The sequence below is a fragment of the Orcinus orca genome, chromosome 1 (genome assembly GCF_937001465.1).
Source record: "Orcinus orca chromosome 1, mOrcOrc1.1, whole genome shotgun sequence".
Lineage (NCBI taxonomy): Eukaryota > Metazoa > Chordata > Mammalia > Artiodactyla > Delphinidae > Orcinus > Orcinus orca.
In genome coordinates, this window is record NC_064559.1 from 174472291 (window position 1) to 174490147 (window position 17857).

General features: G+C 55.4%; 1 protein-coding gene across 2 annotated transcripts in view; it reads right to left on the reverse strand.

The window, feature by feature from the left end:
- Window positions 1–1604: 1604 nt before the first annotated feature.
- LOC101280037 (fatty-acid amide hydrolase 1) overlaps window positions 1605–17857 on the reverse strand; it is a 28187-nt gene continuing 11934 nt past the window's right edge. The window contains exons 5-18 of one of the 2 annotated variants that reach the window (XM_004285766.3): window positions 13869–13982; window positions 11239–11373; window positions 10899–11032; window positions 10613–10819; window positions 10321–10361; window positions 9967–10091; window positions 8217–8342; window positions 7584–7681; window positions 6343–6442; window positions 6026–6066; window positions 5263–5302; window positions 4657–4765; window positions 3972–4117; window positions 1605–3518 (exon numbers count right to left, since the gene is read on the reverse strand). In XM_004285766.3, the coding sequence (XP_004285814.1) occupies window positions 3390–3518; window positions 3972–4117; window positions 4657–4765; window positions 5263–5302; window positions 6026–6066; window positions 6343–6442; window positions 7584–7681; window positions 8217–8342; window positions 9967–10091; window positions 10321–10361; window positions 10613–10819; window positions 10899–11032; window positions 11239–11373; window positions 13869–13982 (1545 nt within the window). In that variant the 3' untranslated portion in view covers window positions 1605–3389. Of the gene's footprint in view, window positions 3519–3971; window positions 4213–4656; window positions 4766–5262; window positions 5303–6025; window positions 6067–6342; window positions 6443–7583; window positions 7682–8216; window positions 8343–9966; window positions 10092–10320; window positions 10362–10612; window positions 10820–10898; window positions 11033–11238; window positions 11374–13868; window positions 13983–17857 lie in introns of both variants that reach the window. The other variant, XR_004479988.2, reaches the window with a different exon arrangement.

Genomic DNA, 17857 nt, shown 5'->3' on the forward strand with positions numbered 1-17857 from the left:
GCCTCAGCATCATGGGACACCAGGCAGAGGCTCTGACACCGAATGAATCAGATATCGATTCTAACTCCCCTGCTTCTAGCTGTGGGACCTTTCTGTAAAATGGGGACACAAACACCGACAACAGGGTGAATAGGATAAAATGACACGATCACTATAAAGTGCCCAGAAGGTAGATGGCTCATATTCAGAATGTCCTCCCCCCCTTGTCCTGATTAAAAGTCACCTGATCACTTCATTCATTAAATACGTACATCTTTACTATCACACCCGCCTGCCTCCCTGCCTCCTTTCAGTCAACGAATATCCTCCAGAATGCAGCTCCGAGAGGACAAGACCCCAGTCTGCCGCATTCATCACTTCAGTCCCAGCATCCAATACAGCGCCTGGTCCCTAGGAGATGCTCAGTTAATGTTCACTAAATTAACTAAGCACCTTCTAGGCACTGTTCCACATGCTGAGTATCAGGCTGAGCACGACAAAGTGCAGCTCTCAGGAAGCTTGCCTGAGTGGAGACAAAAAAAAAAAAAAAAAAGTATGATTCCAGATAGTGATAATGCTATAAAGTACAAAGGGTGGCATGTTAGAAGGTGTCAAGGGGGACTGTTTGCCAAGTGGGTGATCAGGGAAGGTGACATTGGCGCCAAGTGTTCCAAACAGAGGGACAGCTAACACAGAAGCTCTGGAGCAGGGACCAGCTTGAGACGATCGAGAGACCAAAGGGTGCTCGTGTGGCTGGAGCACGCACAACGAACGAGAGGAAGAGACATCCAGGAGGAGGCAGGGGGGTGGGCAAGGGCCACGTCACGTGGGGCCTCGCAGGACTCGAGGAGGAGACTGGATTTTATTTGCAGTTGATTGGAAGCCATTGCAAGGTCTTAAGGAGAGAGGTGGATGGATCTGATATACACTTTTTTTTTTTTTTTTTTGCGGTACGCGGGCCTCTCACTGTTGTGGCCTCTCCCGTTGCGGTGCACAGGCTCTGGACGCGCAGGCTCAGCGGCCATGGCTCACGGGCCTAGCTGCTCTGCGGCATGTGGGATCTTCCCGGACCAGGGCACGAATCCGTGTCCCCTGCATCGGCAGGTGGACTCTCAACCACTGCGCCACCAGGGAAGCCCTGATATACACTTTTAAATGATCACTCTGGCTGCTGTATGGAGAATGGATTGGCGGACAGGTGAGGAAGGAAGCAGGGAGCCCAGTTTGGTTATTAGTGTCCAGGTGAGAGGCAGGTGGCTTGGACCACAGTGTAGAGGTGGAGGTGGAACGCAGGGGGTACTCGCTTCCTCGCTGACCACCTCCGCCGCCCTCAGCAGCATTTGGCCCCATCGTCTACCCTTTCCCCCCAGCCCTGATCACAAGAGAGCCAACGTGCTTGCATCCTCCACACACACAGGCCCAGGAGCCTCTCAGGGATGGGATCCAGGCTTGGCGGAACTCCGGCACCACTAAGCACGGGGCTGGGCACAGCCCTGCTGGGGTCCAAGGGTGACATCAATAAACCAGGGAAGGAATGGAGGAGAGGTGGCCCCCCACGGCAGCCTCGTGTCTGAAAGCACGAGGCTATCATTAACCAAAGAGAGAAATGGGGCAGGAAGCTGGGGCAGATGGCACGTGGTTTTATGGAAGGATATGAGGCAAAGTGACGGAGCAGTTAAGAGAAATCAGGGCAAAGTGCAGCAGCTGCCTGGTCACCCCAATCTAGGCATCCATGTGGGTCGGGCCTTCTAGTCAGCCCCAAGGTAGGGCCTCATGTCTGCCCTGAGACTTGCCCCACTGAGGCAGGGATGTCACTGGCAGAAAGTACAGGTGCCACCGGGCACGTGACTTGGAGGGGAAAGCACCACTGGAGAAGCAGGAAAATCTCGGTGGAGAAGGGAGCCTTGGGAAAGCAGCTTGCCCTGAAAAGAACATGAAGGAGGTCAGGTGGGAGCCAGGGGCCCACCCTGCCCGAGGGCTCAGGCCAGAAGCATCTCCGACAGCAAGCGGGCGAGTTAGGGCTGGAGCCAGGGAGGAGCGAGGCAGCTGTGCTGGTGGACCCAAGAAGCCCCCCAGTCATCCAGATGAGCTAACCCTCCACCCACCAGGCAAAGCAGTCCAGTAAGAGGTGAGCTGGCAAACTGGGCAGAGCTGAGCCTGAGCTGAGACAGCTCACTTCCACCCCGCAACTGTCAAGTCCCAAATCACCTCTCTCTCTACCTGGGCCACAGCCCTAGCTCAGGCCCCAGGCCCCCTTCCCCACATTAGGATCATGGAGCAGCCTCGTTACCCTCTCCAGGCTCTGCCCCTCCAGCCTACTCTCCTCGCCACACCTGTCTGATCCTTCAAGAGCGCCCCATTGCCCTTGAGACTGGATTCAAGTTCCTGAACTGGCCCTCCAAGTCCACCTTGATCTGACCCCCACCTACATCTCTGCTCCTCCTGTGCCCATTCTGGCTGTAGTACTGTTCCTTCTCCCTGGGATGTCCTCGTCCCCTATCTCAGCCCTGGGGACCTTCTATACTCAACACAGACACTCCTCCTTCAGGAAGCCTTCCCAGAACACTCCAGTCCTGCGCTGGCCCTGCAAGCACTCTCTGCTAGATCACCTTGTCTTGTGCTCGCCTCCTCAGTCCTGCGGGTTCCTCTCCCCAGCAGCATCCCAGACTCCCCGCTGCCCTGTGCCCGGCCCTGTGCTGGCCACTGAGGACAAAGACGTAGAAATAGTATCCCTGCCGTCAAGGAGAGCCAGTGTGCTAAGGGTGGTGACCCACCTGCGGATGCCCACCACACAGCGCAGACTGGGAGGAAACAGCCCACCTACTCCAGGGCTCAGAAGGAGAAAGAGGGATCTGAGCTGGGCCTCAGAGGATTTAATGGTAGGGGAGCAGAAAGGGCATTCCCAGCAGAGGCAAGGAGAAAAGACAATGTCTAACAAAGTAGGGCTTAGTCTAAGGGGGGTGGGAGGGGTGGGTGTGAAGTGCTGGGGCCGCATCGCCCATCCTGAGAAGCTTGTGTCCATCCTGCGAGTGACAGGAACCAGAGGAGGTTTTGGAGCAGGAGACTGACGTGGCTGGAGTCAGGTTCTAGAAGGTCGGGTCTCCAACCCCCAGTGCCCTAACGATGACTTCCAGAAAGGACAGACCAGGAACCGATTCTTGACTGTTAGCGGGCCTTTGCCCATGTCATGCCCACGGGCTGCCACGTTGGGGGTGTCAGGGCAGGGAGGGGAACAGGGGAGGGAGCGAGGTCCAGACTCAGCGGGTTTGGGCTTCTTGCAGGGGCGAGGGGGAGGGACTTGGAAGCCTCTGCCCCAGGCTGAACACTTCCTCCAGGGTGGCAGCTGTGCCCTGACTACGCTGGGCATGGCTCCAGTGGGTCTCAGGTCCTCTAGGGCCAGGCGGCGGCAGTCAGCATGGCTGCCTCTCGGGGGTCATCAGTCGCTCCACCTCCCGCATGAACCGCAGACACAGCTCTTCCTGCCACGGCAGAGCCACGCACTGCACAGCCACAGGCAGGCCCACGCTCTTCTTCACGTTCTGCAGGGGACACAGGCGTCAGGACCCCACCCTGGGCCCAGGAAGCACCCCAGCTGGAGAGGAGGGCAGCACGGCAGGGCCAGCCCGCAGTCTTTAGGGGTCTTGCATTAAGAAAGACAGACGAGAGGATGTGAGGGCGATCTGGCTGTGACACCTGTCACCCCATGGATCGCCAGGGTTGACTTGGCTGATCTGGCTGGCTAGGCGGGTGTCCCCTTCCTCCCTCACCACTCCACGTGCGTCCCTCCCGAAGCTGCGCGCTCGGTGGAAGAGGACGACCTTCCCCGATAGAGGAGGACCGTTCTTCCGTCAAGGGTATACAAGCAGCTGCGCTCCCCTGCTAGAACCTCCAAACAAGCTCTCAAGACAGACAGACAAGGATACTCGTGTTTATACTATCTCCTCCACTAGAGGAAGGGGAGCAGGTGTGAGTCCAGGGGAAAAGGGACTTACCTTCCGCAGCGCCTTGTCCCAGATATCCCCAAAGTAGCCCTTGTAATGCTCCAACTGGGCCTCGTCCTCAGCGGTCACCGTGGTGACAGGCACTACCCCCGCAGGGAAGTCCAGGCAGTTGTAGAGCACAGTGTAGCTGATGGCCCCTGAGACACAGCACATGTGGCTGGAGCAGGTTGGGTGGCCTTCCATGACAACTGTCCTCTCTGAGCCCCAGTCTTCCACCCTGTGAAATGGCACCCTGCATCCACAGACAGGGAGAGGTTCTCTCCTAAGGCTGAGACTTGAGTGAGAGCCCGGGAATCCAGATTCAGGGCGGGCTGGAGAGTGCGCTGACGAGCTTGCCCTGTGCCTCTTCCCTGCAGCTTCCCCCCGCCTGGACTGTTGTTGCTGTCTTCCTGGTTTATCTAAATCCCACCTGGGCTTCAAACACCACCTCCCAAAACCACAGACTCTGTAACATGATCTCCAACTTGAACAGTGCTAAGGACAGGGTCCCACATGACTCCCATCTCTCCAGCCAACCAGACTGTGAGCCTCTCAAGGGTGGAGTCCTCCCCCAGGGGGGCAACCCACCCGCAGGGTTCCTCTTCTTCTACCTCCCAGCAGCCCCACCAGGCAAAGGGCTGAACTCATAGAAGAGAAGAGACAGGTGACAGGGCTGTGATGGGGCTGCAAGCCTCACCTGTGGCCTTGCCTGGGCCATTCAAGTCTAGAGCAGGGCCCAGCATGGGGGTGAGCAGCACATCCAGCTCCACTGCTCTCCACTGGGCAATCACAGAGTGACGGTACACCTGGGGAGGATACCCGTACACCAGGTGAAGCACTCAGACCCAGCCCGTTACCTGGACTCTCCAACGCAGGCACTGTGGCTGGGGTGACTCTAGCCCTGCACCTGCCCCGGATGTGAACTGAACCACAGTGGGATGGAGGACCTCGGGGGTATTCAGACAGGGCTGCTCTCAGGGGGCATCACCTGCTCCACAGAACCACAGACACCACTCTTCCTACCAGGGCAGGGCCATGGAGTGCTGGCTACAGGCAGCATCAGAGTGGCAAAAGAGGTATCCAGGACAGGAGCCCCAGGCTGACCCAGGCCCCTAGGACGGGTCTCTGGGCAAGTGAGGGTCTGACAGTAGTCCCCAAGCGGCCCGATCCAGGGAGTGGAAGGGAGAACGATGGGCCACTCCAGGGGATCAGTGGGACCAGTGACCGAGAGACCCCAACGCAGGTGGCCTGTCCAACTCCACCCCCCACCCGCCCTACTCTAGTCGAGAGGCTCTGACCTCACCTCAATCTCGTGGTGCAGTTCCCAGAGCTTTCCAGCTGACCTGGACAGAGGGAGTGAGGTCACTGACCATGACGATCCCAGCCATGGGGATTAGCAACATCAGACCCCTACTCTCAACACCTCCCAGATCTCATTCCTCCGTGGACCCTTCTCAATGCCAGGGACACTCTGAGAGGAAAGTAGTGCAGGGCAGAAGTTCTAATCCCTAAGTTCATGTCCCACTGAGTCCCCAGGAGGGACCTAGGCCTGACTCCTTGCTACCCTCAGGACACAGGAGAGGCCAGAGCCACCCAAGGTCCTAAATGCCTGGTGGTAACAGAAGGAGGAAGTCCACAAGATGTCAGGGCCTGAGAATGGGACAACTTATTCCCAGCTTTTCCGGCATGAGCAACTGAGGGGCAGGCAAGAGAGGGCGCGGTGCAGTCTGATCTCTAAGAGTAGCACCCTCATGGGTTCCCAGCATCCCCCGCTCCTGCCTCCCGCCAGCTCCTTCCCGGGCCTTTCCACCCGTGCCCAGCCAGGGCAATCTTCTCCTCTCCACCCCCTCCCATTCTGTGCTCTCCCAGGTCCTTGCTCTCCAGGCTTTCCTGGACCTTGCTAAGACATCTTCAAGATCCTCCCCGAAAGCCACAGAGGTTGCCACCCTGCCTGGGCCCTTTCCAGCCTCAGAAGCTACTTCTCTCATCTTTTCCTGTTGGAAAGCACTTGGACCCAGGTCAGGGGAAAAGGGGGGCAAGCATCTGGGCATGGGAAACATTCTTACCGAGAATTGATGCTGTTGAGAAAGGCTGACAACCTTGGGAGCTGCAGAAGGACAGACACAGTCAGTGACTCAGCTTTGGGCCAGGTGTGGCAATAATCTTCAGGCCAAGCTGCCTGTGCTTCCTCCCTCTGTCCCTCCCCCCATGTCCCGGGTCAGCACCCCTTTCAGCATGCATGTTAACTGAAGATCAAAGGGCATGGGGGGAGGAGAAGAGACTAGGTGAGGGCTGAGAGGAAGAGGAGGCCAAGGGGAGGGGGGAAGAGCCCCAGAGGCTCCCGCCCGGCCCAGCCCACCCCTTCTATTCCTTGTGCCCTCACCAGAGGCCTTAGCATGAAAGCCAGCAGTCCTTTAAGCCAGCTGGGCATCCTCAGAGTTGAGATCAGGTCTCCCAAGCAGGGGTCCACGAAATCACCTTTGCTGGGAGACAAAGGGTCCAGTCCAGACACATCCACCCCAGGCATCCCTCCTGGCTCACCCCCACCTACTGCATCCCCCGGTCTCTACTCAGTGACTCTGCCTACCTCCCTCCTCACCAGACTCTGGCAGCCACGCTCTCCAGCCCCTTCATCTCAGCCTCTCCTTTCCAACATGTGGCTTGTGTCTGCAGACCCTTTGCGATGCCTGGGCTCCACCCACACCCATGGAGCTCCCCAAGGCAGGACTCCCTGTCTACCTCCCTGGTAAACTCAGCTTAAAGCAGTAAGAACTAGAGGCAGCATCTCCCTGGCCAGGGCGCGATACTGAGGGCATTCCCCCCGTGGAGGCGGATATTGGCCTGGAGGCACGAGTGGCGCAGTCTTGAGTGGGCACCGTGATCCTTGTCTCTGAGGCTGTCTCTGTTCTAGATCTCAGGGAAAGGTCTCAGGCGGCTGATCCTGGAGCCTCATTCCCAGGGCCAGAGTGAGGGGTAGCCCCTTCCGCTAAAGCCTGAACCATACTTAGCTACTGGGGGAAGTCCAGTCAGTCTGGGCATGTCCCCAGGAGGCACCTTCACAGGCCTGTCCTCTGCCCGTGTCAACCTTTCAGGACTGAAAACACCCAAGTGGAACCAGCTTCTCTAAACGTGAGTCCCTTAAAGCGGGTCTGGTCCAACCTACTGACTTTACAGACAAGAAAACTGAGGTCCTACTCAAAAGAGAAAGACGTGGCTCAAGTGAGAGGAGCCTGGAGTCACAGAATGACGTCTACACCCCTGCCCTCCTATTTGACCCTACCCTTGTCTCTCAATCTTTCCCAAATAGATAGGCAACTCCCTGCTTACCTCCTACCTCCCAGCCAGCTCAGCTCAGGATGAGGCCATGGATGCTCAATCCAGCCTCCCCCTGCGCTGGCACCTTTCCAAAGACTCCCTGGCAAGGTAGTGCCAGGCTCAGCCTGCAGTCAGAGGGGTGGCAAGGTCCCTAACCAGAATGCTCAGACCTTCTTCACATTCAGCTGAGGCCTGTCCTCCATCTTCCCCCAGCCTGGCCTGTCCCCGGGGTTACAGCACCCAGCTGCTCTTCCTGGGTCTCCCCATGTCCTGATCCCACCACAGACCTCCAAAACCAACATCACTCACAAGTTCTGTAGGAAGCTCTTGCCACCGTCACTGAACAGCCCACCCATCGACAGGGTCTCCACAGCATGGGGTATGTTGCTTGGCAGGAAGGGAACCAGCTGCAGGGACCGAGTAGTGTAAGACTCCCAGACCTAGAAACCCTTGGGTCCCACCACCCCCATGCTACCCAGGCAGCCCCGAGCATGGACTGGACCAACCCTGCCTTCACGCTACCCTCACTGGAGCCGCAACGGTGGCCTTGTTGGCCCGTGATAACTCCCTGTAAGATGCACATCAGGAGAGAAGTCTGGAGCCACACATAAGCCTGTCTCAGATGAACATCCCCCAACCTGCCATCTCAGGGCCCCAGGAACCTCTGGACAGCTGTGCACCCCTGTCTGCGGTCGACGAGGCCCTCCCAATGCAGCTCACAGCTCACACATCCCCAGCACAGGGGTGAGCTCACCATCAATCATGTACCCCAATACTTCTGATCAGCCCCTCTTTCCTGGTCCCCCAGGGACCGAATTCCCATCCCCAACCACAAAACAATCAGGGTGGAAGGATGCCAGGGATGGGTGGCAGCCATGGGTACCAGGAAGCCTTCCCTGAAAGAGGGGCGATGCCAGGACTTGTGGGCTCCCACCTCCATACCGTGTGGCCAGCAGCTTCGAGTCTCTTCTTGGTCTCCAGCAGGGCCCGTGTCATAGCCGGGGTGGGCATGGTATAGTTGTCAGTCTCATAATACCCCACACGCAGGGGCTGAGAGCTTGTGTAGACCTGGGGGCAACACACAGGAGTCAGAGTCAGGTCAGGAGAGGGTGGCCCCAAGCAGGGCTCCCAGAGCTCAGAACAGCTACTCAGCCCCAGACGCAGCTTTGAGGCTATACCCTAGATCCCCCGAAAACTGACTGCCAGTGAGGCCAGCCCCTTCTGCATATGACCCCTTCACAAAACACCTTCACAATGACTTTGCAGGTGGGCAGAGCAAGAATGAGGATTCCCACTGGTCCTACGAGGAAACTGAAGCTTCAGGTCTAGATAGGGAGATAGGCCCAGAGTGGAGCTGGGACTCAGCCAAGGCCACTTGTCAGGGCAGAGCTACAAGACTAGGTCAGGAAGCCAGGTATCCCGCGTCCTGAGCCGAGGCTCTCCACAGCCTGTTTCCAGAATGCTAGTCCTGGCTCCCGTAAGAGATTGTTCCAGACCTCAGGACAGGAGCCTCCCCTCCTCCCCTCCTCTCAGGAAGGGGCTCTTGAAGGACTGGTTTCACTTAGAACATCTCCTCTGCTGAGGAGGGGTAGCTCACCCCATCCCCAGCCCCGATCTCCTGCCTGCCCCAGCGCCTTCAGCCCTTCCAAGGCAACCTGGGCTGGGTGAGGGCAAGAGGTCTGTAGGGAGAAATGCCAGACCGCTGAGAGATGGCGCTTACATCACACAGACAGCTTACTGTCTACATTAACATGGCTTTACTATTCCACTGCCCACATCGATCTAACTTGACTACTCCTGAATGTGTTGTACATAAAGTACAGATAACTTTATCAGTCATTCTTAAAAGACCCGCCAATTCTTCAATAGAAGCACCAAATGACGGCTTATCCTCTAAGACTCCTTGAACCCCTCTCCTCAGAATCCTCACCTTGCTGTATCCACCAGTCCTAACCTATTACATCATGATCTGTACCCAATCCTAACCAATGCCCCACACTGAAATATCCACCTGAAACCAACTTCAACATCCTAACTTCGCACCCCTCCCCCACACTGCTAAGGCTCTGTGGAGGCAGCACTCCCCCTCACCACAGAAAGCATTAAACTCAGCCTTATCTGATCAACAGGCTGTTTTGATGATATTTTGGGGAGCCAGCATCTGACACTGCCCACAGATCCCAGCTTTCTCTGGGAGGGAGACAGCTCCGCTTTTAACCGTCCTTAACTCACTCAGCCTACACGCCAAGCATCCCTCTGGAGGTTGGGGATAGGGACATGAATACTATAGGAAAGGCTCCTAATTACTGGGGATCAAACACAGATAAGGTACAGGAGTGCTCTCTCAAGCTGTTCTTAGCCTCGAGGACACTCCTGTTCCGCAGTGACAGCCCCCAGGCTGGGCCGGAAGGTGGGCCTTTCCTCAGCTCTGGCTCCCAGCCCACCAATTTGAAAGCCTCAAGGTTTCCAAATGCAGGCAAGGGCGCCATCTAGTGGCTATCTGAAGAGGCGCTGCTGCTGGCCTCAGACACACACACCACCCCCCCCTCAACCCCCTCACCCCCGGCCCTGCCGGGGTGGTTTTCAGGAGACAGGGCCTCCAAGTCCTGCTGCAATGCGGGGAGTGCTCTCTGGGCTCAGGAGCACCAGTGAGACCTGAATCCACCCCATGCCCACCCCCACCCCGGCTCACCTCCTCCCTGAAGGGCAGGGGGGGCACGGAGGGGTCCAGGTGGAACATGTCCTCACACAGCAGCGCTCGCAGGCACAGCGCCAGGCTCTCCACGTCCCGGGCCATGGGGCCGACCGAGAGCTGTACTGTGGGGCAGGGAGGGGAGGAAAGAGAGATCACCCAGCCCCAAGGAGCTCTGGGGCCAGGTCCAAGCATGGACTGGGCCGTGGCCCAGTAGTGTGCACAGGGACAAGGCGTAGGAACTCAGACCTAGAGTGGCCTGGGGGCCCAACACTGCCCCAAGGAGAGGCAGGGGCAGAGGCGGATCAGGCAGACCCCCCTCCTCCAGGGCACAGAGGGAACCACAGACCTCACCTGCTACCTGTCCAGAGACACAGCCCTTCAGGCCACTCTTGCTGGATAAGAAACACAAGATGTTGGCAATGGGAAATAGCCATCCTCTGCCCAACCCCACATCCATACAGCAGCTCCCAACTCTCTCACCACTTTGGAAACTAGGAACCAAGGACTGTGGTGCTGTGACACTACCTCCCAGCAAAACCCCAGTCAGGGAATCCCTGCCTGGAGCCCAGAGAGGTGGGAAGCTAGGCCAAGGTCACACAGCAAGAGACTCAGAAGCTCCCTCCCCTGACCACCTACACCATACCTGATGCGGTTCCCTGTGGGTTTGAGGCCGCAGATGCCACAGAAGGCAGAGGGAAAGCGAATGCTTCCTCCGATGTCGGTGCCTAAGCCCAGTAGGGAGCCCCCAGCCGCAATGAGGGCCCCCTCACCCCCTGAGGAGCCACCTGGGCTCTTGGAAGACTTCCATGGGTTCACGGTCTGGCCAAAGAGGGGGTTACAACAGTCATAGCTGGAGGAAACAGAAAGGGGTCAGCCCATGTCACGCTGGCACCGGTGCCCCTGCCCCCACCCCGCACCTGAGACACAACCTGAACATGGACTGGGGGACATTGGTGTACACGAAGGGCAAGGCCCCCTGCCGCTTCAGCACCTGCACCACCACGCTGTCACACTCTGCTGGTGCCCCCTCGTTCAGGCTCAAGCCCAGTGTCGAGTCCTGGCCCTAGAAGGAGGGATGGGCGAGAGGGACGTGGCTGATGAGCCAGGGGCGCCTTGGCAGCACAGGGTCTGTTCCCACCACCACCCCACAGGCCAAGGCAGGGCGTACCCATGGTGCCCTCTCAAGGCCTTTGGACCTGGTACTTCCTCTGAGGGCCCAGGGTGACCCAGGACGCAGAGCTGGCTGGCAGGGACTGGGGCAGGGCACACCTTGTAGCTGAAGCACTCCTTGAGGCTCACTGGGACGCCGTAGAGCAGGCCCTGCCTTGGGACCTGGCACAGCTGAGTCTCACAGTCTGCCAGGTAGGTAGTCACACAGTTAGTCCCTTTGTTCACTTCCCAGGCCTTGGGGAGAGAGAAATGGATACAAGAACAAAGTGAAGCTGGCTTCTCTTTTTTTGTTTCAGTTGTGTTAAAATTCCCTTACCACCCAGGGAAAGGGTAACCAGAAACATCACCCAGGGGCACAGAGGATAACCTAGGCCCAGCACTCGCCTCACTAGGGACACGTGGCTCCAGCCTCATCCTGGCTGTCTCTGGCCTTCAACTCCAAAACGGACAGAGAGTGAGAGTACTCCCAGGGCCAGGGCACAACCAGGGCACTCAAAGGGGCAAGATACTGACCTCAGATGCCCCCCAGAGGCCGAGCTGGGAGGAGGTTGACCCTTGGCCACCCCAACCCCTGTCCTCCTCCAAGCCACACCCTCTGCCCAGTGAGGCTGGCAGATCCCCATGTCAGGTCACACTGGGAGTCAGTGCAGGGCAGGGCTAGACCCAGGCTACAGCCTCCCAGCAGCACAGGGAGCCTCCCAACTCCTCTGCCCCAGGCAGGCCCAGGTGAAGCCTCCCCTCCCCCAGGAACCCTTGAAGCTGATAATCAACTCTCACGGACGGTGGCTGACTGATAGCAACTGACAGGAACATGGGTGTGGCCCTGTTGCCACACTCAGGTACAGGAAATCTGTCTCCTGCCCCAGGGCAGAAAGAGAGGAGGCCAATCTGTAGCCAAAATGCTCTCTGTGGATGATTAAGGGGGGCAGGAGCTTCTTCAGGGACATGGATTCATTAGAAACAACCCCGGCTGTTGAGACTGTGTGTCCTCTCAGTGCACCCGGCCCAGGGGTGTCCAGTCCTTTCTCTACAGTCCCTCTCTGCCCCACTCTCAGCTGCAGTCACTCACACCACTCTCATACCCACCCGTCAGTCCCCCTGGCACTCATGTCCACCTGCTTAGGGGTCCCACTCACTACCACGTGCTCTCTTCCAAGAAATCATATCAGATACAAGTCACACTCATAGAAGTAAGTCAGAAAAAGAAAAACAAATACCATATGCTAACACATATATATAGAATCTTAAAAAAGAAAATGGTTCTGAAGAACCTAGGGGCAGGACAGGAACAAAGATGCAGTTGAGAATGGACTTGAGGACCTGGTGGGGGAAGGGTAAGCTGGGACAAAGTGAGAGAGTGGCATGGACATCTATACACTACCAAATGTAAAATAGATAGCTAGTGGGGAGCAGCTGCATCTCACAGGGAGATCAGCTCGGTGCTTTGTGACCACCTAAGGGGTGGGATAGGGAGGGTGGGAGTGAGACGCAAGAGGGAGGAGATATGGGGATATATGTATACATTACTGATTCACTTTGTTATACAGCAGAAACCAACACAACATTGTAAAGCAATTATACTCCAATAAAGATGTTTTAAAAAAGTGCTATGGCATATATAGACAAGTCACACTCACAAAGCACATTTCCTTCTTTCATTTTGTTTCAAACACATTTCTTGAGCACTTACTATATAAAAGACATAGCGTTCAGCAATAAGGTGCAAAGACAAATAAGACTGTCCACCAAAAGCCCACATTTGCCTTGGGAAAGAGAAAGACAAGGCAAGCCCTACAATGTGATGAGAAACGGGCTGTTAGAAAGTGAACACTTAGGGAGGGTGGGAGGGAGGGAGACGCAAGAGGGAAGACATATGGGAACATATGTTTATGTATGACTGATTCACTTTGTTATAAATCAGAAACTAACACACCATTGTAAAGCAATTATACCCCAATAAAGATGTTAAAAAAAAAAAAAAAAGAAAGTGAACACTGAAGAGGAAACCCTAACTCAGGCTGGGAGGGGAGGAGGGTCCTGGGAGGCTTCCTGGAGGACTCCAGAGACTCCTCTCTGAGCCCTGAAAACTCTTCCGGGGGAGCCTGTTGCACTGAGCGGGGCAAGAAGGAGAAGAGCCTCGCAGGTAAAAGGAACCCCACACGAGCCAGTGCAGGCGCTGGGTGCCAGGGAACTGCCAGCAGCTGAGCTGCTGATGCCCCAAGCTACAGAAGGCCTTGGCCAGAGAGGACGCTGAAGAGCTGAGGGGGCACCTGGCCAGGAGGCTGGCGCTTGGTCCCAGAGGGAGATGGTGGTGGAGGACCAGGGTGGCTGAAGAGGGGGAGACAAGGGGATGGACTAGAGACAGCTATAGGAAGGGACCAGACCAGACTTGGTGACTGATGGGGTGGGGGCGGAAGGGAGAGGGAAGTCTGGGCTAAAAGCCAGGTTTCTAGCTAAGACAACATGCTCAGTATCCACCCCCCCGCCCCTCCCCCCCTCCCCAAATACACACACAGAGCCACTCTCTCTCTTCTCTCTCTCTCTCTCTCTCTCTCTCTCTCACACTCACACACACACACACACACACACACACACACACACACACACAGAGTACCTCCCTGGCACTGTGATCCCACCACGGCCCTCAGTGGGACAAAGTCCAGGCCAGGTTTTCCCCCCAGCCTTGCAGAGAAAGTGGAGGAAGGAGCAGGGTCACTCCCAGGCTTTACCTTTCCCAAGTAGGTGAAGAGCACGGCCTCCCAAGACAGCTCCCCACTGTGTAGCTTCTGTACCAGTTGAGGCAGAGGCAGGGCCAGCAGTGCCTCTGAGTCCAGGTCAGGGTTCTGGGGAGACACCTCGGATCAGTCCCCTACTCCCCGCAGGCTCCATGTGCCTGCAGCAGATACCAGCGGCCCATGCCCCCAAATCCCCACACCTACCAAGCACGTGCTGTCACCTGCCAACCCGTGACAGATGTGCCCACCCACAGCTCTGACACCACAAATGTGGTCCAGCCTGGGCAGGCCCTTGCCACCTGTAGAAAATACAGATCTATCTCTTCAAGAAGCTTACCTGAGGGGGGTCCAGGGAGAGGCCATGCCCAGGCTGATCATTAGACCATTACTAACAGGGACCACCAATGACTATCTACTGTGTGCCAGGCATCATGCCAATGTGCTCCATGTCTGGATGAAATCTTACTACCATTCCCATTGCACAGCTGAAGAAACTGAGGCTCAGCAAGGGGAAGTGCCTTGCCTAGGACTTACAGATAAACTATAGTTCTCTGCCCATTCAGCATGGGCTGACCACTGGCTGTCCACCTGCACCTAACTACTCAACACCTTGTCAGGGGAGGGCAGAAATAAGAAAACCCTGTCCTGGGTGGTTAGGGTTGGAGCTGGAGCCACATCCAAATGAGAGGGTTTTTTTGTTCAGTCCATAGATATTCATTAGGCACCTATTCCGTACCAGGCACCATGCTAGGCAAGGGGATACAGCAGTGAACAAAAAAGTCACATCCAGTCTTTAGGGGAGCTTACACAAGGTGCAGAGTTGGGGATGAGCAGATAATTCATAAGTAAATAAGAATTTTAGATAGCAAGAAATAAAGAAAATAAAATGGATGCAGTGAGTGGGCGGCACACAGGTAGAGGGTGGTCAGGGAAGAGCTCTCTGAAGGAGAAGGGATGTTTGATCAGACACCTACTGCCAGGCCTCGAAGGCCCCCAGAGCCTCTGGGGTCAGCCCCTGCCTGCAAACATCCTGGCTTCCCCCTCGAGGGTATTGGGCTAATTAGTAAATAGGGCTAGGACGACATCTGAGTTGCAGGTACCACATCTCATCTCTACCCTCCTCTGCTCCTGCCAAAGTCACCAGGGACTTCCTTGTTGCCGAATACAGCAAACACCTGACTCTGTTCATTCTGCTCCAAGTCTCATGGAGGCATTCAGAGGGCTCGCTTCAGTTTCCTCTGGGCACAGACATACCCCGCTCCCCGGGGCTCCCTCCCACCTCTCCGCTCCTTCTGTCATCCGCTCATTCAGTCAACACACATGTTCTGAGCATCTACTATGTGCTGAGGACTAGCTAGGGCTGTGAATTTAGAGATAAATTAGAGAGATAACCAAGACAGACAAGTCTCTGCTTTCAGAGCTTAGAGCTTAGAGATAACCAAGACAGACAAGTCTCTGCTTTCAGAGCTTAGCTTACCTTCAAGAAAACAAACAAGTTAATTGGGAAAAGAATTTGAAGAAGAATAAAAGAAAAAAAATATTTTTTAAAGAAAGAAAATAAGTTAACAAAGAATGGACAGATCATGGCAAGTGTGAGAAAGGATAAACGGAGCCTGTGACAGAAAGAACAGAGGAATGACTCAGATGGGCTGGGTAGGTGGCGGTGACATTTCAGATGTGATCTGAAGCATGAGAAGGAGCCAGACGCGGGGAGAGACAGAGGCTCCTGGAGGTTCCTCTGGCACCTCTTCTTCCCTCTCTGATGCTGGGAGAAGTCACTCCTTCTCATGGCTTCCACTCCAGGCCCTCTGCCTATCTCACAGCCTCCAGATCATCGTCCTTCGACTGACCCAACTGAGCTCAGACCTACTCGCTGGGCTACTCCCTTTTCTCCCTCTGTCCCTGTGTCGTTCCCCTGAGCTCGGTGCCTCCCCACCCCTCTCCACTGGCTCCTCTTCCCTCAGGGAAGGACGCTGCCCTCCATCTTCCACTCCCCCCCTCTCCCTCCCACCCACATCCAGTCACCAAGCCCCCTAAGTAGCTCTGGCAAATGGCCACCTCTCTGTCCCCTCTACCAAGACCCTTGCCAGTGCACATCCTTTCTCTCCTGGGTCAGACAGGGGCCACCCAACTGGCTGCCCCACCCAAGCTTTGTGGCCAGGCCAGACAGTGCAATGTCTCAGCCCACCTTGCCTCTCCCCTTAAAGTCCCCTTCACACCACGAGCTCCAGGAGATGCTTCCAGGCCGTGGTCCTGTCAGACTCCCCTGAACCCCCTCAGTGCAACATGGCCCCCTCACACCCACCACACGCCCAGAGCTGAACGCCCACCACACACACCCACCACACAGCCTTTGAAGCCTGGCCTCAATATCAGGAACACTCCACCTCTTCCCTGAATTTGTTAAACAGATTCAACACTCACTTGGGATTTTTTTTTTTTTAAATAATACAGGCAGCTACAGGGAAGGAAAAAAAGAAAAATGGATCTATGATCTCCCCACCAACACACGAGACAACCCCTAGTGACGTACTTTTTTAAAGGTATACAGAATGAAAAGTGAACATTTCCCCCCACCTCTAGGGCCACCCTGCCCAGTCCCTCTTCTGAAAAGGAAACCATAGTTAACAGTTTCTGATGAAACCTCACAGGAAAAAAAAAAAATGTCTGTGAAAAACCCACAATGTGGGGCTGCCCTGGTGGCACAGTGGTTGAGAATCCGCCTGCCAATGCAGGGGACACGGGTTCGAGCCCTGGTCTGGGAAGATCCCACATGCCACAGAGCAGTGAAGCCCATGCGCCACAACTACTGAGCCCACATGCCGCAACTACTGAAGCCCGCGCGCCTAGAGCCTGTGCTCCACAGCAAGAGAAGCCACCGCAGTGAGAAGCCCGCACACCGCAACAAAGAGTAGCCCCCGCTCGCCGCAACTAGAGAAAGCCCGCGCGCAGCAAGGAAGACCCAATGCAGCCAAAAATAAATAAATAAATTTTAAAAAAATTAGTATGGAGAATGCAGGGAAGTGTACAAATAACGTCTCACCAAGCATGTGGCCATCTGTATGCCTACTTTTTCAAGCAAAAGATACTATAGCTATCATTGAATCACTGCCCCTCCTCCATCTGTTTTTCTCCTTCTGAACCACCTACTGTCCTAATTTCAGGTATCCTAGATTGTCCTCCAAGTCTTTTTTATTTTCACTTATGGGGTTTTTTTTTATTGCTTTTGTCCTATTTCAAGATATCTCTTCCATTTGATCATGTAGGCCACTGATACTGATCGAAACACAAACCATACTGTTCTTCGCGTTATTCATTGAATTGTTTTGTTTTAAAATCAGCTTCAGGTTGGTCTTGGAGACGCCAGGAGATGGAACTACAGGTCAGATCCAGTTGAAGGAAGTGGCATTTGTAATCCAGTGGAATTTTGACAAAAGGGCTTGTAAGGGATGTGTGGGAAGGGCATTCAGGATAAAACTACAGGTGCGGAGGCACAGAGGGATAAGCAGGTGTTCTGGGATGGCTCTCCCAGCCATAATATTCTGTCAATGGTGGTCTCTCTCTTCAGTCCAGAAAGGATATTGAAACTCATTCAGGGGGCAAGGTGGAAACAAATGCAACAAATGGGCATGTTACAGGTTAAGCTTCACGTGGTCAACAGAGAATAAAAGAAATACGCCTCCTTCTAAAGTTGCTCTAGAGTCCAGAGAAAGATGAACCATCTTGCGATGTTCAGGAGGTGCTTAGTACTCCTCCTCCTCCAGCAATGCCTCGGGACACAGGAAGTATCTGGGTCCCAACTAGCTTTCCTGCTGTCTATCAGGCAGGAGCTGTACTATAAGCTGCTGTATTCTTCCAGGGCCCTACTAACCCTGGGCCCCCTCCCAAGACCCTGGATGAGCTCAGCTAAACTGCCCACCTCCTACCCATTCCCAAAGCTATTGTCACGAAGACCTCACCTCTTTGCTAATTGCTCAACACAT